The sequence below is a fragment of the Callorhinus ursinus genome, unplaced genomic scaffold, assembly GCF_003265705.2.
Source record: "Callorhinus ursinus isolate GAN/ISIS: 27379988/994484 unplaced genomic scaffold, GSC_fseal_2.0 scaffold9, whole genome shotgun sequence".
Classification (NCBI taxonomy): Eukaryota; Metazoa; Chordata; class Mammalia; order Carnivora; family Otariidae; genus Callorhinus; species Callorhinus ursinus.
This window is the reverse complement of record NW_027397071.1, coordinates 44545754-44572681: the sequence shown is the minus strand read 5'-3', so window position 1 is coordinate 44572681 and position 26928 is coordinate 44545754. Positions and strand designations below refer to the sequence as shown.

Below are 26928 nucleotides of genomic sequence, written 5' to 3'. Positions count from 1 at the left end.
GCTTCACTTGGTGTTACTTGGTTTTAGAACTTTGTGAGGATGGATGGTCACAGAATGTTACCTCCTTATTCTTTTATTACCTCCCCTTGGCAGGACTGACTGCTAATCCTTTAGGTCCAAAATCAATAACAATCTTATTCTTCCTTTTTCCATATGCATGCTTAAGCAGTTTTGTTTTTTAATCCCCATTATTTGTATTTATTTTAGTTTGCCATTAATCCTTTCTGTTGAGTTCTTAGCCATACAGAAGCATACATCAAAGTGAAAATTACATTAGTTCAATGACCTGGGTCACACCTAGAGACCCCAGAACATGACTATGACTCACTTTTTATGAATCCTACCACATGAGACACTAGAAGAAAAAAAAGAATAAATATTTTCTATGCATGGGGACATTTGAAATGAAGACTGGGATTTGAGAGTCAAAGGAAAAGAGTTCAAGTCCTAACTCTGGCCTTTCTGTGTTACCTTGCATATGTCACTTAATTGCTCAGACTTCTAGTTGTCTCATCTATAAAATAGTGATGTACTAATACCCATTTCAGAATTGTCATGAAAATGAAATGAAATAAATTATGGCAAAGTATTTTGACAACTGCAGTGCACTGTGTCGAAGCCCTCAAATGGTTTAGAATCTATGTGAGTAACGGGCACAAAAACTGACATGGAGACTAATACTAGCTTGAAAATTACTGGTTACTCTTCCAATGTTTAATAGATATAATATGGAAAATTCAGAAGGCAAGCACTGAGTATATTCGAAGTGATTGGATTTGTTTTTGAGTGGAACTGGGACTTAAAAATAGGCCTGCAGGGATGGGTAAACTTTTTAATGGAAAAGAATAATCTTCCAAATGTTCCTGTGAAGAAGGAACAGACTTTATTCACCCATTTATTAAATCATTTGTTAAGTATTTATGGACTGTTTACTATAGTTTAGGCACTGTGCTAAAGGATACCATGGAAGATGGAGTGGCTATGGAAAGAAAAAGATGTTTAAATTTTGTCACATGATAAACATTTTAATCTTTGGATTCTGATGAATTAAGAGGTAGTAACCTCTTTACCACAAAATTACTGCGTGAATTTTCAGATCATAGTCAATGGCTTTGTACTCCTAACAGAAATGCTCCTTATACATTCACTGTTATATTTGAAGGCAACAAATGCTACCATATTACTGTGTATCTTACTAAGCTTCCTACTCCTATTGATTGTTATTTTAAATTTAAGGCGTTGTATTTATTTATAGGTATGTAGCTTAGTGTCTAATTCTGCTTATAATTAAGTTAAATAAAAGCTCAATGTAAGGTAAGTCTGATTTTTTTAAATGTCCGTATTTGTTCAAGATGGTTTAATTAAAAATAATAAAACATTTGAAATGTTTACTTTTTTAGAAACTAAGTCAAGGATATTTATTCTTTATAATTTATTTTATATCTATTTAACTGATTTAAAAAATTCCTTCAGGAGTCTTAGAGATTCTACAGAGCACAAACAAAGGGGCTTGCAAATACTCAATTCGTTGCTTGTGCACTGAACTTCATTTAGGGGCTTGTCTAAGTTGTCTGTTTTTCAAGTAAACCCATTAAGCACTACACTTTTCCAGTTTAGGTTGTACTCACAAAGCAGCAAGTATAGTAAAGGCTCAATGAGAAGGGAAAAATTAGCTTCAGTATGTTTGGTATCTTGTGAGCAAAACAAGTTGATTTTACTTCTTAATCCAGTTCTTTTAAAAATGTCATGATTAAATCACTCCCCTCCCCCACACTAATTGGGGCACCTGGTTCTGCTGAGAAAAGTCCCCGCAGAAGCAGCATCGCACTAAGGAGAACAGCTCCCTATCCTTAGGCCCTGCAGCAAAGGGAATCCACCCTGCTCTCTGGCTTCTGGTAGCCTTGGTAGCAGGTGGAGAGTACAGTTGTGAGAGGCTATTGTTAAGTGCAAGACAATGGCTTACTAGGAAAGTGTCAGGAGATGCCAGGGAATGACTGAGGGGAAGGACATGTGTTGGGAGGTGAGGAAACAACAGCAATATGTGGAAGGTCACTCATTAGTTCAATGACCTGGGTCACACCTAGAGACCCCAGAACATACAGTTTCCTTCATGGCAGGATTAGGAGAGATAGGTTTATTCATTCATTCAAACAACATGTAATTCACGAATGCCAAACACCATGCTAACTTCTTCACTCTGCTGATAAAGTGGAGAATAAAATCAACATCTTCTCTGTCTTCATGGGACTTACAGTACAGGAGGAACGCAGACATTATATAGAAATTCTGGAAGACTAATATATAATTGTTACTTGTGATAAATGTTATGATGGAAAACTCCAGAGTGTAGAGTGGAGCCATATTTGGGGACCTTATTAGATTAAGGTGTCAGAGTGATCCCTTATTATCTCAAAAAGTAATATTATAATGAAGACTGGAAGGATGATTAAGAATTATTCAGATAGAGTAGGAAGAGGACTCATTTGAGTCAAAAGGAGCATTATATGTAGAGGCCCAGAGAGAGGAATGAATTTTAAGTGTATATCCAAAGCACTTAAATGTACCAGGGGCAGAGCTCCATAGTTCAAAACCATAGTTGCATGAAAAACTGTGTTTCTGCAAAGAGGCTCCTAGGAGGTCACTGTGACCCAATTCTACATTGAGGAGTTAAGTTGTTCATTTGTCTCTAAAGACCCTCATATGGAACACTTTTCCAAAACTTTACTTCCCTGCTCTTGTTGACTAATTCAGAATTCTTCTGTGGAGAATCGTATCTTTACCAGTCACGTGCTAAATGGAGACTTCTAGCCATGCTGTTCCTACTACTGTAGTCACATGTGGTTATTGAAATTGAAATGTAAATAAATTAAACTCAATAAAATTTCAAAAATCACAAAGTCAGTTCCTCAGTCACACCAGCCACATTTTAAATGTTCAGTAATTGAATATGGCTAGCAGCTACTGGATCAGACAACACAAATATTGAACATTTCCATCACCACAGAAAGTTCTATCTGTACAGTTCACATAGTAGCTAATAGCCTGGGCTCTTGAGTCAGACAGATCTGGATTTGAATCCTGGTTTTTGTACTTACTGAAACTCAGGTTAACATGGATAAAATAAGAATGACATAGATAATATACATATAAAGAATTTAGCACCTGGCACATAATAGGCATTTTAGAAATACTTATACCTGATAGCTCTATTCTCTTGACTCAACACCTTGTCATCCAGTGACTCAATTGTTCTTTCTCTTCCTCCTCCATCCAGGGTAAATTCATTCAACCATATTTGCACCCATACTTCACTTCCTTTCTTAACTAGTCATACTCCCAACCCAATCCACAATTCTAGATTAATCCAAACTTGTTCTCTCATCCAGCTGTCTGCCAAACCTTGTTGGAAGAAATAATTTCACTACTGAGATTATCAGTCTTATCAGTTCGCAGCCTCCTGTTTCATTGGTTAGACTACCAGAGTACTTGGCAAGCCTTTGACAATACCTCTTTGGCTAATCTTTTCATTTTTGATAGTACCTGTCCTAATTGCATTCTCTTCACCTTTGTATCAGCAAATGACTATATCCTGGAATGAATTCACTGAACTTCCCTCTCCTGTATCTCCAAGTGTATAGTTTTTATTTGTAGGGGTTCCCAAATGCCAGAATCGGGATCAATGTAAGGTTGCTTCAGAAGTATTTGATTAATGTTGAAAAGTACATCTACTTGGACCAGACTCCTGCCTACTGGATGAAAATCTTTAGTACTGGGAATGGTGGAATTTGTACTTGTTTAAGGCTCCTCAGGTGATTTTATGACCTAAGTTTGGAAGACACCACCAAGAGAGTTATAGACACCTTTACTCATAATCTCTGATTGTTTTTTCATGTTCTTTAATATTCATGTGGTGGCCTCTATTTCCTCCCAGCAGTTGACATGTAGGCTGCACTTTTTGGAGCTCTTCAATGGGTTGTCCGAGCATCTGTCTTGCCTGTGGTCATCACACTTAATCTCTCCTTGCTGGCACTGTTAACACACTTCCACTGGTGGCTTGCCAAGTTTGAAAGTAGTGAGAATAGCTCCTTTGCTGTGTCCTGGCTGTGCTCCAAAACTTCATTTTTGGTCTTTTTGTCTGACCATTTAATGCAAACTGTAGATCATAGATGACACTGGTGGGAAGAGTTCAAGCAGTCAGGAGTGTAATCTCAGGAAGATGAAAGTCACACAGTTATGTAATAGTTTGGACATGAACATTGCTCTGTAAAATTTTAATTTAATTCAAAGTGTGTTTTCTCCTGGGCATAATGTTTAGCATTCCAGGGAATAAAGAACGTTCAATGCTGTTTTAAATTTTTTTCATCTATTAGTGTGTTGTATATATAACTTATAGTGAGTTTCTTTGGCTCCAGTTATCTTTTTGGTGGTTCTCAAAAGCTTAAAATGTCACTGATAGGTACAGCATTGGGGTATAGTGTTGAGCATAGCTGCCGTCTTTTTTTTTTTTTTTTAAAGATTTTATTTATTTATTTGAGAGAGAGAGAATGAGAGATAGAGAGCACGAGAGAAGACAGGGACAGAGGGAGATGCAGACTCCCTGCTGAGCAGGGAGCCCGATGTGGGACTCGATCCCGGGACTCCAGGATCATGACCTGAGCTGAAGGCAGTTGCTTAACCAACTGAGCCACCCAGGCACCCCTACCATAGCTGCCTTCTAAAGTGTCACTGATAGAAGGGAACATTTCAGTGAAAATAGCTAAATGGTTAAAAATCAACATGTAATTAGCAAACAGCCTTATATAAAAATATATAGATTTGTGTAGTATTATACTTATATAAATATCTAACATGTATACTATTTATATATAGGTATAGATTAATATAAATATTATTGAATTTAAGAAGAATTTCCTCATTGGGGTGCCTGGGTGGCTCAGTCATTTAAGTGTTTGACTCTTGATTTCGGCTTAGGTCATGATCTCAGGGCTGTAAAATTGAGCCCTGCAACCAGCTCTATGCTCAGCAGAGAGTCTGCTTGAGATTCTCTCTCTCTCTCTCTCCCTCTCCCATAGCCCCTCCCCCTGCTCACACTGTCTCTGTCAAATAAATATTAAAAAAAAAAGAATTTCATCATGAATTATTCATTACACAGAAGAATCTCAAGTATCATTCTCCTAGTGGAATTATAATAATCAAAAACTCATGGAAACAATAGATTAAGAAACAATAAGAAAAAGATGAAAAGTCAGAGAATCTTGATTAAATCTCAGTTGAGCCTTTTATTTCATGTGCGGCCATGAACAGGTCACTGAACATTTCTGAGCCTTAGTTTCTTCATCTTCAAAATGATCTTTCAGGAGGTTGTTGTAAAGACAAAATGTAATAAATGATAAATGCTAATACATTATAAAATATATTTATTGTTGTTGCTAAAGTCAAAGGGCACTATACAATTTTGAAATATCTTCTAAATTCTCTAAGAAAGAATACATTATGTAACACTTTAGTTAATTAATGAGGATAACTCCCTTTAACCATCTTAGTATCCTTGAAAGATTAACATATAGTAAATCTTAAATATTATTAAATAAAATGAAGTATAAAGTTTATTTCTGAAAATTGGCAATTCATGTGCATGGATGTTTTGTGTTTTTCTAATAACCAGAGCATTTATTTAGCCAGAACTTTTTTTTTCTCAACACTGCTGTCTGTTCTTTTCCTTTATTGAATAAAGGCCAGTTTTCATACTTTTCCTAACATACCAGACATTTAAAATTTTAGTATATGATTTCATTTTTATTTGGGATAATTATGATAAATAATAACTGCATTTGTTGAACTCTTAAATTGTGATGGACACAATGTAAAGCATTTTACATGTATTAGCATATTTGATCCTCATAACAGTCCTATGAGATGGCTTATGTTTTCCCCATTTACTGATGAAAAAATTAGGGGACAAAAGTAGGTATCATTCTATAAAATCATCCTTTAAGAGACAAAATGGGAGTTTGAACCTAGGCAGTCTGATTCTAGAACCTAGAGTCATCACATTTAAGCCATACTTCACTGCATATGATCTCCTGCAGATCTGCTCGTGAGTGTTCTCAGAATGCAAGCTTTGGGCACCACAATTCCTGTGGGAGTTGATTTGCAGATATTTGATTCCAGTAGCAACCATATAAGTAAAATTCTCTTGGAGTCCTAGTAGTGCTTTCTAACTTGTTATATGAAGACAAACATAGTTATATGGAATCAATTTCATATCATCAGTAGTCAGAAATAAAAGGAAAAATAATAAATAATAAAAAGTTTCCTTTTTGTATTTCTGACTACTCTCAGTAGTTTTTAGGTAATCAGAATTTAGGTTATCAGAATAATAAATAATAAAAAGTTTCCTTTTTGTATTTCTGACTACTCTCAGTAGTTTTAGGTTATCAGAATGAGTAGATTATGTATTGGTGGCACAAAACTGTAAATTTACTGAAACCAAAAAATACGACAAAGAATGTACTATAAAATATGCTAACTCAAGGGGTACCTGGGTGGCTCAGTAGTTAAGCATCTGCCTTTGGCTCAGGTCATGATCCTAGCGTCCTGGGATCGAGCCCCACATCAGGCTCCCTGCTCCGTGGGAAGCCTGCTTCTCCCTCTCCCACTTCCCCTGCTTGTGTTCCCTCTCACTGTGTCTCTCTCTGTTAAATAAATATAAATAAAATCTTTAAAAAAATATGCTAACTCAAGTTGCATTTGATCCATTTATTGTTATTTTCTAGTTGTCAGCATTGCTATGTTGTCAGCATCGATAATGTTGCTAGTAACTGAGCTCTATTACGCTGGGGATTAGGGCTTCAACATATGAATTTGGGGATGGGGGACACAGACACAAATATTCAGTTCATAACAATCTCTAATTGGAGAATCAGCATATGAATTTTGTCCATGTGGTGTTTTTAACTTTTTTTTTTTTTCAATTTAGAACTCATGGAACACTACATCAAAAACTAATGATGTAATGTATGGTGATTAACATAACATAATAAAAAAAAATAAGAGAGAGAGAGAGACAAACTTAAAAAAAAATTTAGAACTCCTTGGAAAAGTCAAACACTCTCCAGTTTACCACATTCCCCTGCCACTCCTACTGTCTTATTCCTTGCTAGATACTGAATAGTGTTATCTACTGAACCTCAGTGGGTTCCTGAATTATTGGCTCTTGATATAGACCATTTAAAGAATCTAAATTTATCAAGATTTTGGTATTAAAATTTAGTTTTGGTTCTCTCTTACAGGATGGAGAACCTAATAAGGGGAAGGAATCCCCCACAATATCAGAGAAGTCCTTGTAAAGAAGTTCGTGCAGCACTTCGGAAAAGGCCTGAAGAAGAGTGTAAGTATGTTTAATAGGATTAAGATATGCTCTAGATAGATTTTGGTGAGTAACATTTAAAATAAAGGATTAACTTTTAAATGATTAGTCAAATGATAGAAGTACTTAATAAATATTTGTTGAATTAAATTGAATTTATTTTTTAAAAACATATGACTAAATGATACCTGGATTCAGACACTAGGAACATTGTTTTCTTAAGTGTTTCTCTTGTACTTCAACATGTTCTACTGATAATTGAGGTCCATGTTCAAATAAGGTTAGAAAATGCCACATAATCTACCATATCTTCCTACCATGAATATTAATGTTTCTGAGGAGTCCTGAAGTAAAAGAAACTTTTGACATGTGTTTAAAATCAATATATTCCACTTTCATTTGACCATAACACTCTTTCAACATTTTTTTTAACCTGAGGACTCTGAAAACCACTGCATTAGACTAAAGAATAAATATTTAACTTTATGGTAAACATAAAGCCATGGGTCAAAAAGAAACATTTGATTAATCAAATTGAGGAGAAGATTTTGAAAGCTGGAAGTCATATATCTTACCATTAAGTCATTTTACTCCATCTGCAAATCAGTAAATATTAGAATATGTAATTGTCTACCAGGACTTTATTTTAATATTTCTAGTCTCTAGCATTGTTGGAGACATTTGACATAATATCTGTATTTTAAGTTTATAAGATGACCAATAATACTAACTTTCCTCATGCTGTTTTCAAATAAGTATCTTCAGGGAACTAAATCACATTCTATTATGGCAAAAATGTATGTGAATTTTGTCCTTTTACAGAAACTTACATTTTATAAGGATAGAGTTAATGCAGTGGGTTTATTGGCATATATAGCTTAATAGACTTTTAAGATTATATTGGCATTTTAAATTAGTTTGACGTACACCGTTCTAAGACAAAGTACATTAAAGCTGGGCACACTCATGACAAGTAGAGTGTTTTCATTCTATTTGTTTTATTATAAAGTTAATAGACAACCTGATTATCATCTATGTCATTCAGTATAGTGTTAGTTTTTTCTTTTTATTTTTAACATTGGTTTTCTTTTAATTAATAGATTTACAGCTTCTAACACTATAAACAATACCTAGTTAAAACTAAAATTTGAAAATGAAGATTGAGTTCTGGACATCATAAAACTAAAACTAAAACTAATTAAGATGCAGACTCTTGCACAAAAGTACTGCTTTTTTATTGGGTTCATAGGGAAGCTCTGTGGTTTCTCCTCAATGCTGGTTTAACACAATTAGCTTAGTCTCTGGCATACTTCTTCAGATTTTATTTTAAAATTTATAAGGGATTTTTGTGAATAAATCTATCATTGATTCTCTCAGAATTGCTATTTAATATAGATAAAGTGATTTTTTAAAAACTGAGTTAGTCTAGGCTGGAGGTTGACCACTGGGTCCATTGACCAAATCCAGCCTGACACCTGTTTCTGTAAATAAAATTTTATTGAAACGTAGCCATCTCTTATTTATTTAGGTATTGTGTATGTCTGCTTTCATATTACAGAGGAAAAGTTGAATAGTTATGACAGAGACTATATGGCCCACAAGGCCAGAAGTATTTACCTGATTCTTTACAGGAAAGGGTTTAAGCCCAGTTCTGGGCCATTGGTTCTCAAAGTGTGCTCTTCAGATCAGCCACAGTAGCAGCATCTAGGAACTTGTTAGAAATGCAAATTTTAAGAGCTGTAGCCCATATCCACCGAATTAAGACCTCTGAGAGTTGGGTGCAGTAATCTTATGTAAACCCTGTAGGACATTCTGATGCAAGCTCAAATTTGAAAACCTCTAGCCTAAGTCAAATAACTGACTGCAGATGATAGTAAATCACCGTGAATACAAAAGACTAATAAAGGTAGGCATATTTTAGAGTTAAGTCTTATTGCTGTTTAATTAAGGTACATAACATAACTGATGCTGGTATTATAATAAACAAGTCCTCATGAACTGGACTGTGGCAGCCAGGGCAATTTTTCAAATATCATTATAAGAACTCAGTTGCATTGACTAAATTATTGAACATGGAAAGACATAATGAGAAATAAGAAACATAAAATGTTATTCTCTTTCAGAGAAGTCTTCATTATCCCTTGTTAGTACAATGAGCAGTTCCTCTTGCCTCGTTACAAACCAGTGTTAATTCCCTAAGTAAGAAGCCTCTTTTTCAGAATGGAAGCAGCATATCACATTAGTTAATTAAGACATTAATTTTAGAGTCACACAGAAGGGTTTATTCTCTAATGTGACGATGTGACCAGCTGCAGGAACCTGGGTATTATTTTTTTAATCTAAGACTCCATTACTTATCTGAAAAATGAAGATAATGATAGAGTCTACCTTGTAGGTTTGCTTTGAGAATTAAAGGAAGATATTTATATGGAGATATTGCAGGTTTGGTTCCAGACAATGGAAATACCATAAAGCAAATATTGCCATAAAATGAATCAAATGAACTTTTTTTGGTTTTCTAGTGCATATTAAAAGTTATGTTTATACTATACTGTAGTCTGTCAAGTGTGCAATAACATTATGTTTAACAAAGTGATGTACATACCCTAATAAAAAATACTTTGTTGCTAAAAAAAGCAAACTGTCATCTGAACTTTCAGTGAGTTGTAGTCTTTTTGCTGGTGGAAGATCTTGTCTCAATGTTGATGATTGCTGACTGGTCAGGGTGTTGGTTGCTGAAGGTTGGAGTGGCCATGGCAATTTCTTAAAATAAGACGACAAAAAATTTTGCCACATTGATTGACTTTTCTTTTCACGAACCATTTCTCTGTAGCCTGCAGAGCTGTTTGATAGCATTTTACCCACAGTAGAACTTATTTCAAAATTGCAGTCAGTCCTCTCAAACCCTACTGCTGCTTTATCAACTAACTTTATGTAATATTCTAAATCCTTTGTTGTCATTTCAACAGTCTCCACAGCATCTTCACCAGGAGTAGATTCCATCTCAAAAAAACCACACTCTTAGCTCATCCTAAGAAGCAACTTCTTATCTGTTAAGGTGTGATCATGAGATTGCAGCAATTCAGTCACATCCTCAAGCGCCATTTCTAATTCTAATGCTCTTGCTGTTTCCACCACATCTGCAGTTACTTCCTCCACTGAAGGCTTGAATCCCTCAAAGTCATCCATGAGGGCTAGAATGAACTTCTTCCAACTCCTGTTAAAGTTGACATTTTGACCTCTTCCCTTGAATCACAAATTTTCTTAATGGCATCTAGAATGTTGAATCCTCTCCAAAGGTTTTCAATTGACTTTGCACAGATCCATCAGAGAAATCACTACCTATGGCAGCTATAATCTTACAAACTGTATTTTCTAAGTAATAAAACTTTAAACTCTAAATGATTCCTTGATCCATGGACTGTAGAATGAATGTTGTGTTAGCAGGCATCAAGACAACATGAATCTTATACTTAATCTATATCTATATCCATATAGCTTAATCTTAATCTATATAGCTCATCAGAGATCTTCAGTGACTAGGTATATTATCAATAGGCAGTGATATTTTGAAAGGAATTTTTTTCTAAGCAGTAGTTCTCAACAGTGGGCTTAAAATATCCAGTAAACTGTGCTATAAAATGATGTGCTGTCATCCAGGCTTTGTTCCATTTATAGAGCATAGGCACAGTAGATTTAGCATAATTCTTCTAGGACTTTTGGAATGGTCATTGAGCATTGATTTCAACTTAAAAGTCACCAGCTGCATTAGTCCCTAACAGGAGAATCAACCTGTCCTTTGAAGCTTTGAAGCCAGGCATTGACTTCTCCTCTCCAGCCAGGAAAGCCCTACATGGCATCTTCTTCCAAAAGAGGGCTGTTTCAGGGGCACCTGGATGGCTCATTAGGTTTAGCTTTGACTCTTGATTTCGGCTCAGGTCTTGATCTCAGGGTCCTGAGATCTAGACACTCCTTGGGCTCTGCACTCAGCACAGGGTCTGCTTGTCCCTCTCCCTCTGCTCCTCCCCCTGCTCTCTTTCTCTCTCTCTCAAATAAATGAACAAAATCTTGAAAAAAAAAAAAGAAGGCTGTTTTATCCACATTAAAAATCTGTTGTTTAGTGTAGCCACCTTCGTTAATTATTTTAGCTAGATCTTCTGGGTAACCTGCTACAGTTCTACATCAGCACTTGTTGCTTCACCTTGCACTTTTATATTATGAAAACAGCTTCTTTCCTTAAGCCTCCTGTACCAACCTCTGCTAGCTTCAGACTTTCCTTCTGCACCTTCTTCACCTCTCTCAGCCTGCATAGACTTGAAGAGAGTTAGGGCCTGGCTCTGGATTAAGCTTTGGCTTAAGGGAATGTTGGGGCTGGTTTGATCTATCCAAACCACGAAAACTTTATCCATATTAGCAATTAGGGTACTTTCTTATCATTCATGTGTTCACTGGAATAGCACTTTTAATTTCCTTCAAGAACTTTTCCTTTGCATTTACAACTTAGCTTACTGTTTGGCACCAGAGGCCTAAGCTTTCAGCCTGTCTTGGCTTTTCGCATTCCTTCCTCATTGAGCTTAATTATTTCTAGCCTTTGATCTAAAATGAGAGACATAGGATTCTTCCTTTCACTTAAACACTTAGAGGCTATGACAGGGTTATTAACTGACCTAATTTCAATATTGTTGTATCTCAGGGAATAGGGAAGCCTGGGGAGAGGGAGAAAGATGGTGGTTGGCGAAGCAGTCAGAACACGTACACTTATTGAGTAAACTTGCTATACTATATGGACACAGTTTGTGGCTCCCCAAAACAATTATAATAGCAACATCAAACAGCACTGATCTCAGATAACCACAACAGATATAATAGTAATGAAAAAGTTTGAAATATTGTGAGAATTACCAAAATGTGACAGAGAGACGTGAAATGAGCAAATACTGTTTGAAAGATGATGCAGATAGACTAGCTCGACACAAGCCTTTAATTTGTAAAAATGCAATTATCTGTGAAGCAGAATAAGATGAAATGCAATAAAATGAGGTATGCCTGTAGCAAGTACTTGGTATAGAACCTGGTACATAGCAACTTTTCTTTCTTCTCCCTTTCTTTTCACTTGTTATTATTGTTCTTCTTATTCCAAAGTAAGCATTTGTGTGAAGATAATAAATCATGTTTCTGATCACAGAAATGGAAATTAATAGAAATTACCACCCCCTTTTTTGGGGGGGTACCAAATTACTTTATTTGAAGAATGGTACAAATGAAAGAAGTTAAGTAGATGTTTTGGTACAACTTATAGAAAAGGTGAAGGTAACCCCAACATGCATGCACTGCCTTGGTGACCAGGGAAGTCACCCTTGTGGCTATGGGAAGACAGCCTAAGGCTTAGCTCTCACTATCACTGTTTCCCAAGGTGTGCTTGTCAAAGAGATACTCTGCCATGCCAGATTCGGGAGACACCATCTTGTGCAGGTTGGTTACGTGGTCACCCAATTCTTTGCTGGATTTCACCTGCTCATTCAGGTAATGAGTCTCAATGAAGTCACACAAATGGGGGTCACTTTTATCAGTGGCCAGTTTGTGCAGTTCCAGTAGTGACTGATTCACACTCTTTTCCAAATGTAATGCACACTCCATTGCATTCAGCCCATTCTCCCAATCATCACGGTCTGGTTTCTTGATATCCTGAAGGAAGATTCGGCCACCTCGTTGGTTCTGCAGCTTCATCCGTTTCTCAGCATGTTCTCTCCTCATGAGATTGGTGAAGAAAATATTTTGTGAAGTTCTTCAAAGCCACATCATCGTGGTCAAAGTAGTAAGACATGGACAGGTAGACATAAGAGGCATAGAGCTCCAGGTTGATCTGGCGGTTGATGGCGGCCTCCTAGTCCTGGTGGTAGTTCTGGCGCACCTGTGAGGGGGACGCGGTCGTCATGGCGGCGGCTGAGAAAAGGCGGCGGCGAGCAGCAGCGATCGGCGTCGGGGGCCTTGGAGCGGTCCGAGGGCGCAATGAAGAGATGGTGGACGGCTGGCCCTGAACGGCTGGCCCGGGTGGGGGACGAGTGCCGGGTTCCCTCCAAGCACTGTTGAAGCAGGAAACCGCGGCGACTCTCTGCGGAGACTGTCACCACCACCATTTTTAAAAACAGTAATGCATAGCAAGCAACAGGTTGTACACAAATGACATAAATCTGAAATTATTGCAATAGTGTTAGATAGTAATTCACGTTAGATGGTAATTTTCTCATACAATGGCATGGTTCTTTCTTTGTTATTCCACAAATTCCATGTGGGATCTTGACCAAGACTTGCTGGGTCAATTCCCATGGAAAGCTGCCAACTTAGAAAACCATCATAGAAAGCCAAATGGTAGTGGCTTCCCTTTACTGAGCATTGGAATAGTAAAACTTCACTCCTTCAGACGCAAGGAGAGACCTCTTTCATTTGGAGATATTGCATACAGAAGATTTTTGCTAAGTAGCATAATTCATCCTGCTCTTTTTTATAATCTTATACTTTTCTGCAGTATTTTCAATGTGAAGATCAACATTAGGTCACCAGACATAGCTCTTAACCAATTATTTCATGTGAATTATATCTTGCTATTCTACATCTAGCATAGTCAAACAAACATTCAGTAAAAATAAATTGCTTCCTATAAAAGACAGACTTTGAAACATGCTCATTATTTCCCATTAAAAAAACAAATATATAAATTTTGTCCTCCAAACCACAACCCCATTCAGCTATAGCACTACATTCTTGTTTAATTCCTAGGTAAGCCTCTGTAAAGAGTCATCTACTTATCTCCAACTCACTCCTCCAAACCCATGGAATCTGAACTGAAACAGCTTTCATTTAGACCACCAAAAATCGCTTTGTGTTTCTATTATTTGTTTTCTATTGCCATGTAACAAGTTATACAAACTTAGTGGTTAAGAGAGCACTCATTTATTATCTTGCAGTTTCTGTCGTTTGGTAGTCCAGGCCAGGCTTAGCCAGGTTCTCTGCTTCAGGATCTTACCAGGTGAAGTCTCATCATGGGCTCAGTTGAGGAAATATCAATTTCTGAGCTTACTCAGGCTGTTGGAAGAATTTGTTTCCTTATGGTTTTATGACCCAAAGCGCTGCTTTTGCTGACTTCTAACTGGAGGCTACCCTTAGGTGTTAGAGGCCTCCTACAGTTCCTTTGCTATATGTACATTCTCAATATGGCTGCTCCCTTCATTGAGACAATAAGAAGACCCTGTCCTCAGGGAAGGCCCTGTCCATGTTTTAAGGGCTTTCAGCTGATTGAACCAGGCTCACCCAAGAAAATCTACTTTTGTTTAATTCACAATCAACTGATTTGGGGCCTTACCTGCACCATTACCTTTTCCATATTTTGTTGGCTAAACGCAAGTCACAGATCCTACTGCCATCCAAGGAGAGGGGATTATACAGGACTTGAGCACTTGAGGGTATGATGATCAGGGCCGTCTTAGAATTCTGCCTTCCACTTGCTAAATCCACCAGGCAATTTTTGTAATGCTCTTTTTCTTTAAGTCCTGAGCAAGAATCAATACTGTTGATTATTTCTTCCTTTTGAAAATCTTCTAATTTTTTGGCTATCATAGTATAATAATCTTCTGATTTTCCTCCATCTCTCTGGTTATTCTTTTGCATGTTCAACTTGTTCTTTCCAGCCATTATATATTAAAATTTCTGAATACTGTTTGAAGTCTTCTTCTTCCAAATATATTCATTCCATGAACAATCTCATTACACCCACAGCATCAGTTATTCCTATAGTCAGTTGTCTCACAAATTGATACCTCTAACCCAGACTTCTCTCCGTATATTCCAATGTCTACTTGATACATCATCTTGGTTGTCTTAAAAGTACCTCAAAGTCTTCAAATCCATGTTCTTTTCCTCAAACCTGAACATCTTCCACTGTTTCTTTTTTTCCTTTTTTTTGTCTGAATGTTATATGTTCTTAACCATCCAAGTTTGAAAGACACAAATCTAGGAGTGATTTTTCAAATCTTCTCCTTTTCCTCTTATAACCACCATAATCTCAAGGCTTCTTAATTTTACCTTCTGAAAATGTTATGAATCTGTACACGGATCATCTCCTCTGCAAAGATTTTAAGATTCTTCCAGATACTCCTATAAGTTGTGTTCCTACATAGTGTTCTGAAAACCTTTCATTTTAAAATGATCCTATGGCTTTCCATTGTTCATTCAAAAAAAACCCAAAGCCTTACTATAGTTTATAGCACCTTAAAGAGTCTAACTTGTACCCACCCCTTCAGCTTCATCTCATACTCTATTTCCTTACTCTCTGTATTCCAACTACCTGGGCTTTCTTTTAATTTCTGAACATATTCACTAATAGAGGAACAGAATATACATATTTTTAAATGATATGGAATCACAGAACAACAGAATGACAAAAATTACCCTGAAAAGAAGAGTACACTTCTGGAAAATATTGAATGTAGAAACAAAAAAAAATTAGTTGTATGAAATTTTTAATAATCACAAGAAGATGAATACTCTATGAAATAACGTCAAAGTAAACAATAAGGAAAAAACAGCATCTTTTTCCAAAAAGCAAAAGAAATAAAAATCAACATTGATGAGAAAAGGTATTACAAAAAACTTAAACATGAAAAGCAGACAAAATCTTCACTGGAGTCAGTCAAAGAGGAATTAACATTGCAAAAATATAAGATATTTGAAGAATATAGAAAACCCATGAATACAAAGGAAATATGACCAAAACAAAAAAATAATGACAAATGTGGAGAAATAAAAAAGTGGGAATCCAACCTAAGAATTACAATTTGTTCTGAGAAAGAAATCAAAGTGATTCAAAGGAAAAAATCATCAAAGACTTATTTGAATATACTTCAAGGTAGTAAAAACATATGACCGCATGTTAAAATGTCTTACAGTGTACCATACAATCACTTAAATGAGATCTGCATCCAGACACATCCAGACAAACATTTTTAAATTACACTATCAGCTTTTTGACAAGTAAGATATCTGTCTTATTTACCATTATATCAGCAACATATAGTGTAGTGCCTGGAACTTGGGAGATATTTAACAAATATTTCAGAAGAGTGAAGAAATTAATTACTTAACTTTTAAAATAAAAGTGCACCATAGGAATCTGCTTGAAAGAAAGAAAGAGAGGAGAAGAAGAGAGAAAGAATTAGAAACAGAGAAACAGAGAGAGAGAGAGAGAAATGAAGGACGTGAGGAAGGAGGAAAGGAAGGGAGGGAGGAAGGAAGAATGGAAGGACAATTTTTTTATTTTAAAACAGATGTCATGAACTCATTTTCCCTGTTTTTTCCTTCAAAATGCAACTGAATACCCTGAAAATTATTCAAACCATGATGAAAGGACTCTGAAAGCTTAAAAGAAGGCAAACTGGCTGGGACTTCAGTAATTGAGGAAAGAAAACATTGTGTATTTTTTTGGTATTTCTTTTTATCCATATATCCCTGGATTAGGTACAAGAGATAAAAACTGATCAAAACAGAAAACTGATCAAAAGACACCATCATCATCATCATCATCAAGAAAAGCCTGCTCTTCCAGTCCGAAGGAATGGGACAGGAGAGGCTCAATAGATACCTTGTAGAGAGCCCTAACCTTTATTCTAAAATCCCAGTTGACAGGCAGTTTAATCCACCTGCAGTAGCAGATCAGTAAGGCCCCATCCATCCAACCCTACTTTCCCTGGCACACAGACCTATCCAGTACTAACAATGGTGTCAGTGAAACCCTGTGTCTCTCTATCTTCCACCCAGTGGCATAAGAAGACCCAGACCCAGTAGTTTCTGTGCCTTCCCAGAAAGTAACTCAGTACATTAGGGAGCCCAGAAAGGCACTTTCACACTGGCAGATGTCACCAGTAGGGTCTGAGCAATAGCCCAACAGTGCCAGAGGAATAAAGCAGACCAGAATGGCATTAGCATTACAAGGAATTAGAAAACTGTCACTGTAACTAAAGCCTACAAAAGTAGGCCAGAATCTATATGCTAAATCTAAACAGGGTAAGTGCTTGGTAAAAGTAGAAGGTTCTTATAGGTTCAAGAGTCTCCTAATGTAATAACCAAAATGTCCAAGATATAATTGAAAATTGTATTATACCAATAGTATTATCATGTATTTGTAAGATAAAAATGGTATTGGGGCATCTGGGTGGCCCAGTGGTTAAGCATCTGCCTTTGGTTCAGGTCATGATCTCCAGGTCCTGGGATAGAGCCTGCATCGGGCTCCCTGCTCAGCAGGGAGTCTGCTTCTTCCTCTCCCTCTCCCTCTCCCCCTACTCATGCTCTCTCTCTTGCTCTCTCTCTCTCTCAAATAAATAAATAAAATCTTTAAAAAAAGATAAAAATGGTATTATATCATTCTATCAAGAACTAAGAAAAACCATAATCTGAATGAGAAATGACAATTATCTGACACCAATACTAAAACGAATCAAATGTTGGAATAATCTGACAAGGAATTGAAGCAGGAATTACAAAAATGCTTCAATAAACAATTACATGATCTTTTGACACAAGTGAAAAAATTGAAAATTTCAGCAAAGAAGTAAAAGTTATTAAAAAATGGAAATTATATAACTGAAGAATTTAAAGACCAAAATAAAAATCTTGCTGAATAGACTTAATAGTAGAGTGAAAATGGCTGAGAATAGAGTAAAGTGAGCAGGAAGACAGATTATTCAAATTTACTCAATCTAAACAACAAAGAGAATAATAGACTTAAAAAAATGAACAGAATTTCAAGAATTTGTGTAAAAATAACAAAAGATTTAATATTATCATTAGAGTCTCAGAAAGAGAAGAGAAAGAGCATTTGAAAAAAAGTATTTGAAGAAGTATTGGTTGTAAACATCCCCAAATTGGTAAAAGACATAAATTTAGACATTCTGGAGGCTAGATGAACTCCTAATATAGATAAACCCTAAAAATATCTCCAATAAGATATGTCATAATTAAACTTCTGAAACTAAAGATAGAGAAGAAAATTTTACAAACAGCCAGAGAGAAATAAAGACCTAGCCCTTTACCTACAAAGGAACAAAAATTCAAGTAATGGTGAAAGAAGAACAACAGAATGGATAGAAATAGAATTAAACATAATAGGACTTTTTTTAATCTCATATTTTATAGTTGAAGCAAAAATTATAACAAAACTTGATAATGTGCCCAATATATGTAGAAGAAATAATTAAGGTAAGTATATACATAAAGTGGGGCGAGTAAAGGGACCTAAGTGTGAGTAAGGTTTCTCTACTTCACTTTAAGTGGTAATGATATTGAACCCAGTAGATTGTGGGAAGTTGCATAAGTATGGTTTAATATCCAGAGCAACCATTAAGAAAATTATACAAAATGATATACTCAAAAATTATAAATAATTAAAAATAAATTACAAACTATAAATAAATAAAAATTGAGCTAAGAAATATCCAAAGGAATCCACAGGAAGACAAGAAAAAAGAAAGAGAGGAATGAGAAACCAAGGGAACGAACAGAAAATAATAAAATGGCAGACTTAAGCCTTAGGATATCAATAATTGCATTTATTATAAAGGGTATCAATGCTTCAGTTAAAAGGCAGATCTTGTCAGATTAAAGGCAAGGATAAAGGATAAAAAGGCAAGACATCATGTGCAGCCTATAAAAATTTCTTTAAATATAAAGACAGAAAGATTAAGTATAAAAGGATAAAAAAGCCGATATATCACACTGAAAGCTAGAGTGACTGTATTTATATCAGGAAAATTAAGTTCAAAGTAAAACATAATAAAGAAAGTCATTCCATAATGATAAAAGGGTCAGTTCATCAAGAGAATATACCAATCTTCAATTTATTTTTTACAAATTTGTATTTTCTTAGGCTTTCCCTATAACTTTAAGCTATATATACTTCCCCTTTAGGTTAGCTTTGTTATAATGTGTTTTTGTTTTTTTTCTAACAATTTAGTTTCTAATAGCTAAGAAACTCTTGGTAGCATAGTTATGATTGTGACCTGCTTAAAAAAGACACTATTGTTGGATGACTTGGTGGCTCAGTCGATTAAGTGTCTGCCCTCGGCTCAGGTCCTGGGGGATCCCTCGGGATCCTGGGATCTAGCTCCCTGCTCAGTGGGGAGCCTACTTCTCCCTCTCCCTCTGCCACTCTCTTGCTCTCTTTCAAATAAATACCTAAAATCTTTTTAAAAATCACTTGTTTTTATATAGAGAAATATTTATGAAGGTGTAATCTTTCCTCAGAATTAAGCTCAGTCAATATTATGGAAACTAAAATTCCACAAAGCTTATCTATTGAGTTTCTGAATAATAAGAAAAATTCACTGAAGAGGTTCCTTTTCTACCTGACCTTTTTATAGAATTTAAATTCCTAATAACATAATTCTAGCCATATGGGAATGATATTATACTTTACATTGCAAACAATATATTTGGTATTATCAGGAGATAACACTTAAAATTATATTGTTTTCAAATAATTGAATGCTACTTTTCCAAATTCAAAATATGTTTCTATTAACCAGTTTGGTGAAAATCATGATTAGTTATGTTTGTGTCTTCATATTAGAAGTTATTGAACATGACTTAACCTTCTCCTGATGATTCAAGGACAGTTTTATAAACATCCATTTTTTTATAAACTATAGAGTGTGGTAATAGAATTCCATCTGTGCTTTCCTCCATATCAAGTCATCAGCTGTCACTTTTGCTGTGATTATTCTTGCTTTTAAGCTATCCCTTTTTTTTGACATATTGTTTCCTGTTTTAGTTTGCTTCTTCAGAAAGGTGATAAACCACGCTTGTTAAGAATTATAAAATAAATAAGTGTTAATGAATCAAGGATTGAAAGCTAATCAAGGCTTAGATGACGCATGATAAACAAGATAAAGAACTATGGAACATTAAATGCAGAAGTGGGATGCTTTATTTTAAAAGATACTGAGGTTACCCTGTCTCTACCTGACCTCATTTCAGGTCTGTATTAGATCCCTTTACCAGGTTGTTGCAGTGACTCAGCTGTGATGTTGGTGACCTGGTGCTACTGTCAGTTCACTCATTTGGTTAGGGACTTGCACATTGGGGGATGGAGACGAAATCTAATGAAGATCATATCCAATAAAGAAATCTAATGAAATCCTCAGGCTATACACTTATAGACCTTGCAAATATGCATAACAATGGAATGAACAATGTACAAAGGAAGAATTTTTGTCTTTTCCTGGACTTTTCTTTATGCTAGAAAACTTCCAAGAAGCTCCTGGAAAATGCTCACTATCATTTCACTGGCCTAAATTGTGTTATGTCTCTATCCGTGTACCATTACTGTATTCCAGGAAAATGCTATGCACTCATTAGCTTAGGACTATTATACTGCACCAATCACTTTAAAGAGTTGATTTAGTATTAAAAGGAATCTTAGATAATATATTTGCCACTTGGCCTATCATACAATTATTCAACACTATATCCCATACTATTACTTGTAGTATGTATTTGTTTATATTCCTAAAAGATTTTAAGGTTGAGAAAGGGAATAAGGGATAGAAAAGATGTTACCTGAGAGATCAGGAATCTGGGCATTGATATTAAAGGCAAAGAAAGGTATTACATATAGTTCAGTGCCTTCTTTTCCTACCCAAGCCCTATAATTTGTGGGTAGTATGTATTGCTATTATTTTCAGCTTTTCCTTTAATTTTCTTAAACATTTCAGTTTCCTTCTGGTTTGGAATGAGACCCACTTCTTCATCTCCCTTTCAAGCTTAAATAATTATTAGTCACATTTTATAGATGAGGCTATAGAATCTCAGACATGTTAAGTAATGTATACAATGTCACACGTCTAGTAAGTGTCAATGCTGAATACAAACTTAAATTTGACTCTAAAAACCATCTCGTTTCTTCTGTTCCATTCTACATAACTCGTCCTCATTTTAGTTCTTCAGGATTCACCTTCTGCTTAATCCTTAAAGTTTTTTAAATGTAAAATATCATACAAAGAAATACATGTAACATATTTGTACATTTAAAGAATTATAAATTAGCATTCATGTACCTAAAATATGAGAGTTGCTGAATTGCATATTCCTACCCACCTCTGATTATCTCTTTTTGTTCAGTAACTCCATTCCAGGAGACCAGTTTTCCCTACGCCTCATTGCTTAGGTCTGTCTTTAAGTTGAACATTTAAGTCTTACAACAAAGCCAATAATGTATACAATTTTAGTAGAAGACGACTCAAGAGAAACAAGTGGTCAGTGATTTCTCATTGGCTAGGAAACCTTACTAAATGTTACACTTTGCATTAATATCTTAGATTGTGATTACACAGTGCCATAACAAAAACTGAAGTTGCACCCAGTTGAATTTTATTATGACAACTGAAATTAATACATGTTATTGACTAATTGTTTTGGCATGATGTAAAAATAAGATTAAAGGGAGATTAGAATAAATTTTATTCACAGCCTGAACATTCTTAGACTTATTAGAAAATTGAAATCAGGTTCATGCAAACTTAGCATAGAATTGATGTATTTTAGACAGCTTTCAAAGTTTTAATAAAAATCCAGGCAAATAACTTAAAAAAATATGTCTTAAGCTCTTCTCTGGAAAGTCCATAGGTTTAAGCCAGCTTGCTTAGTTATCTCTGCAAACAGCTTCCTCCAAGATTCTACTCAGGATACAATTTTAGAAAAGAGTCTCAACACTGATTTTTGTAGCACCTCTGGCTTAGCATATCATTCATTTGTGTTGAGGCTTGAGCCTCCACTGGACTACTTTCAAAATCCTCTGAGGGGAAACTCCAGTCAAATCATAAAACTCTTTAATATAAAAGTGATTTTAGATCACTGACCTCAAGAATTAGAAGGAATCAAACATCAAGAGATCTTTGGATGCCCAGGAAAAAAAAGGAAAGTTTAGAAAACAAATACACAGATGAGGAGTTTGAAAAACAAACTTGACCTGCTACATATTTTTGCTAAGAGTTGGTTCTGTTATCTGGTGAAAGTCTTTTTCACTAAAATTTCAGCCCTTTCTACATCCTTCCTCTCATTTCAGTGGTAACCACCCTGCTAATTCATTCCTCCTTACAAAAGCTTCTCTTCTTCTCCTTGGCAGAGGGCAGGACCTCCCTTCTATCTGTCCCTGGGACACTTTGTACATATTGTTAATGCAGTACTTGGAGCACAGTATTTTATCCCGTTGCTTGCATGTCTATTTCCTCCCCATTGGATTATAAATAGCTTAAGGCAAGCAGACACATCTTACTCATCTATTATTAGCATTAAGCACAATATTTGATATATAGTCATTACTCCAATAAAAATTTACAAAAAGGGAATGAATTGTAAAATATACAATTTGATTCATGAATGACACTAGGGTTTAAAGGCATCCAAAAAATAACTTTTGTATTCTAGAACAATTTTGGAACCAATTCAGATATTGACAAAATGTCAGAGATCAAGCATCAGGTTTTTTTTTTTAATTACTTTTAAATGCTAGATTGGGGGACATAGTTAAGATGTTTGGCAACAATGTTCTACTTCATACTACACTCCAGATGTATGCATACTTATTTACTCAGCCATAGCAGTAAGGAAAAATCACAGCCTTCTTCATACGGGGAATTTCTCTCACAGAATTTTTAGCACTGAGGAACAGATCAATGTAGCATATCTCCTGAAGCAGCTTCATCTCAAAGAAAGAAGGAAGAATGAACTGAACTACACATACCTAGTTCTACTTCAAAATTTATAAATCAAGTAAATTGCCGCACTTCCTAACAAGAGTTAGAAATGAAAAAGAGGTTAGGAATGTTGGGGAAATTTCTCCACACAGAAATTAGATGAGAGCATAGGAAGAATCTCCACTTACAATGTTCCCTAGAATTTTTATCTCTTAAGCTACTGGGCTTAAACTTTAAGCCCTTAGACAACTAGGGGGAAATTTATTAGGGCAGTCTCTACCCAGGTATCAACTGCTACTCTTTCGTGGATCCTTCTGGGATCATTGAGGGCAGAGAGGAGAAGGAGTATAGATTTCAGTCTTGACACTTCATTTCATGTTCTACTTGTCATCCCAAATAATGTCCTACATGATTATCAAAGCTTCTGCAATATGATTAAATTCACCCATTTATTCAACAAATACTGATTGAGTACCTGCCATCTGCCTCTCTCCCTGTTTTGGGTGCTCTTGATACATGGTGAGCAAAAATTTAAAAACAAGAAAATGGCAAACTTTGCCATTCTCAACAGTTAGGGAAAGCAGACATTAAATAAAATAAATAAGTAATAATTTATTAGAAGGTGATTCGTTTTGTAGAAAAATACAAGCAAAGTTATGGGGGTTTAGGACTAGAGAGAGATTTGGGGGGCAATTTTAAGTGGGGAGAATAGAATAGACGTCATACAAAGGATGACATATGAGCAAGGAGATAAAGGAGTTAGCCACACCGCTCTACTAGTTATCTAGAATCCATGACTTCTGCATTTAAATTAAACTGGGAGAACTTTATGATTCAGATGTTAATTTTGGCCTGATGCATCTATGATATGTCACCTATATATATATAGTCTCCTCTCAGAGACAGGCTATTATTAAGATAGTGTTGCCTTTTTGCAAAATTTAGAAATTTATAATGATGAACACCCTAATCATCAGAATGCCTTTCTTTCCCATAAAATATTTCCAAACTTTTGAGTGCCAGCAGCATACTGAATGTGAGTCTGTCTAATGGCCTGATTTTTACAGTCTGGTGAGCAGGTGTCTTTGGTCCTGGAACCCTAGTGGCCATTGCCATGTCCATCGCTGTGGAATTGCTTAGTCCTGTCATTTTTGTCTATCTCATCTGAAGAATTAACCTCAGCATGTTCCTGACCAAAAGCACCCATTGTTAATGGAGAATTATGTGCCTCCAAGGACCTAAGGAAGGTAAATATCTGCTCTTTCGAGAAACTTGCTTTCCTCCACGTTGGACTCTTCCAGATAGGCCTTGAGTAGGATTTCTTTCTACTGTATCTTTTTTGTAGAAGTGAAATAGGCACATAGTGTGCTTCATCTCCCTCTATTGTTCTATAACTTTTAGAGTAAGGTTGACAGATAAAATACAAGACACCTGGTTAAATTTGAATTCAGATAAGTAATAAATAATTTTTTAGTGTAAACATGTCTCAGACAATATTTAGCACACATTTATATTAAAAATTACTCATTCCTTATCTGAAACTCAAATGGAACTGAGTGTCTGTATTAGGGTTTTCCAGAAAAACAGAAACAACAGGATCTATCTGTCTATTGTTAAAAACAAAATTCAACCAAGTAAATTTGAAGATCTAATTGGCTTTGCTAAGTGATTCATGAATTGGGCAGCATCCCATCTAGCAAGTAGATGTTCTGAGGAACTGTACAAAATAGGTTTTTATAAGAAGGAGGGTGGGGCAAGAGGTTATTAGCAAAAGATAAGAAAGGGTTGTTCCATCTTCTTTCTTGGGGGGAAGAGAATGGCAGGGTTTTTATCATGCAGATTACCTCATTAGTGTTGCTCAGGAAATTTTAGAACTATTGATAAAAGCTCACATTCCTGGAGAGGTTGAAACTGTATTTAAAGTCTTGGTTTGCTATTGTGGGGGGAAAAGGCTCCATTTTGAACTTGTTTCTTTTTTAACACTGTATCTGGGGGCAACTGGGTGGCTCAGTCAGTTAAGTGTCTGACTCTTGGTTTTGGCTCAGGTTGTGAGATTCCCCCCCCCCCCCCCCCCCCCGCCCAGCCACAACAGCCTCCATGTCCCCACCTAGTGCAGAGTCTGAGATTCTTTCTCCCTCTGCCCCTCCCACCGTGCTCTCTCTCTCTCTCTCAAATAAGTAAACAAATAAAAAAACCCCACTATATCCAATTATAGATACAGACATAGATATCTATATCTATAGATCTAAATCGATAGATCTCTCACTATATATAGACCTCTCTCTCTTTGTTTGTATGTGTATATATATGATTTATTAAGGAATTGACTCACATGTTGGGGTGCCTGGGTGGCTCAGTAGGTTAAGCATCCAACTCTTGATTTCTGCTCAGGTTGTGATCTCAGGGTTCTGAAATTGAGCCCCATATAAGACTACATGCCGGGCATGGAGCCTGCTTAATATTCTCTCTTTCCCTCTCCCTCTGCGCTTCTTCCCACCCTCACCACCCTCCTCATGTGCGTTTCTAAATAAAAAAAAAAATAGGAAAAAAAAGAAGTGGCTCACATACATACGGAGGCCAACTAGTCCAAAATCTGCAGAGTAGTTTGGTAGGCCAGAGATGCAGAGAGGAGCCAATATTGCAAGACAAGTCCAAAAGCCATCTGCTAACAGATTCGTTGTTACTTAGAGGAGATCAGTCTTTTTCTATAAAAGCATTCAGTTGATTGGATGAGACCTTCTCATATTATGGACAGCCATCTGCTTTATTCAATGTCCACTAATTTAAATGTCAGTCTCATCTAAAAACACCCTCACAGAAACATCCAGAATAATGTTTGACCACATACGTAGGTGCTGTGGCTAGGTTGAGAGTCAGGTTGACACAATATTAATCATCAGAGTATCCTTTATTTTTATTTGCTGAATCTGGCAACCCTATTTCAGGGGGTCTCAACTGAGTTTCTGAGAGTTGCATCCCTAGTTGATCTATTTCTTTATTTAACAATGTGAAACTAGTACTATTTACTAGTACCTTTTGTTTTGCTTTGTTTTTCATTGCTTTTGGATACAAATATATATTTTTCTAATATATTTTCCTGTTGTCCTGTGAGATCTCCCATATGAAATATGAAATCAGTAAGTACTGAGTCTTTCAAAGCCTTTACTATTTAAACAAATCATATCCATCTCCTCCTTCCTGGGTTGGATAATCCCGCCCAGGAAGATTCCCATGAAGTTACACAGGCTCAAACCTGGACTTGATCTCTTATTATTCTGCATGCCTTTTCCTATAATATGTCGCCTTTAATATGTCTTGTCTTTGCTAGATCTTTCTTTAAAATGCTGATTCTATAAATTTTTAGAATGTTACCCAAAGGCAAGGCAATACCTGTACCATCACCTCTAATGATTTTATCACTTTGAAACTCACCTAAGAATGCTTTAAATATTTTGTGTTGGTTTTCTGCCTTCTACCCTTAAATTTGTCCAGATTTTCTGGACCCTTGGTGTAGTTCATTATTCTTTAAGTTGTAATTCCCAATTGCTGTCACTCTGGACTTTTTATCCACAGCTTTAGAAGGCCACATTCTCTGTTCCTCTGATCCTGCTGTCTTTCGGGGATTCATTCTAGATTGCTCACTGAAATTCTGTCACTCTGCTTTGGTTAGATTTCTTTAGGCTCCAGTCACAATTGTTTGACTTAGTACATCTGAAACACCTACTTTTCTACTTTCCTCTTTCAGGTTAGTCAGACCTGAGTCTACCCATTTCCTTTTAATATTTGTTTCTCTCAGTCTTCAAAATCCCATTTTCTGCT

General features: G+C 35.9%; 1 protein-coding gene and 1 pseudogene across 7 annotated transcripts in view; one reads left to right on the top strand and one right to left on the bottom strand.

The window, feature by feature from the left end:
* LRRC7 (leucine rich repeat containing 7) overlaps nt 1-26928 on the top strand; it is a 933028-nt gene that overhangs the window by 527213 nt on the left and 378887 nt on the right. For all 7 annotated transcript variants that reach the window (XM_073896539.1, XM_073896538.1, XM_073896541.1 and 4 more), the window contains one exon: nt 7293-7390. In XM_073896539.1, the coding sequence (XP_073752640.1) occupies nt 7293-7390 (98 nt within the window). The remainder of the gene's footprint in view (nt 1-7292; nt 7391-26928) is intronic.
* LOC112824013 (ferritin heavy chain pseudogene) lies at nt 12601-13335 on the bottom strand (annotated as a pseudogene).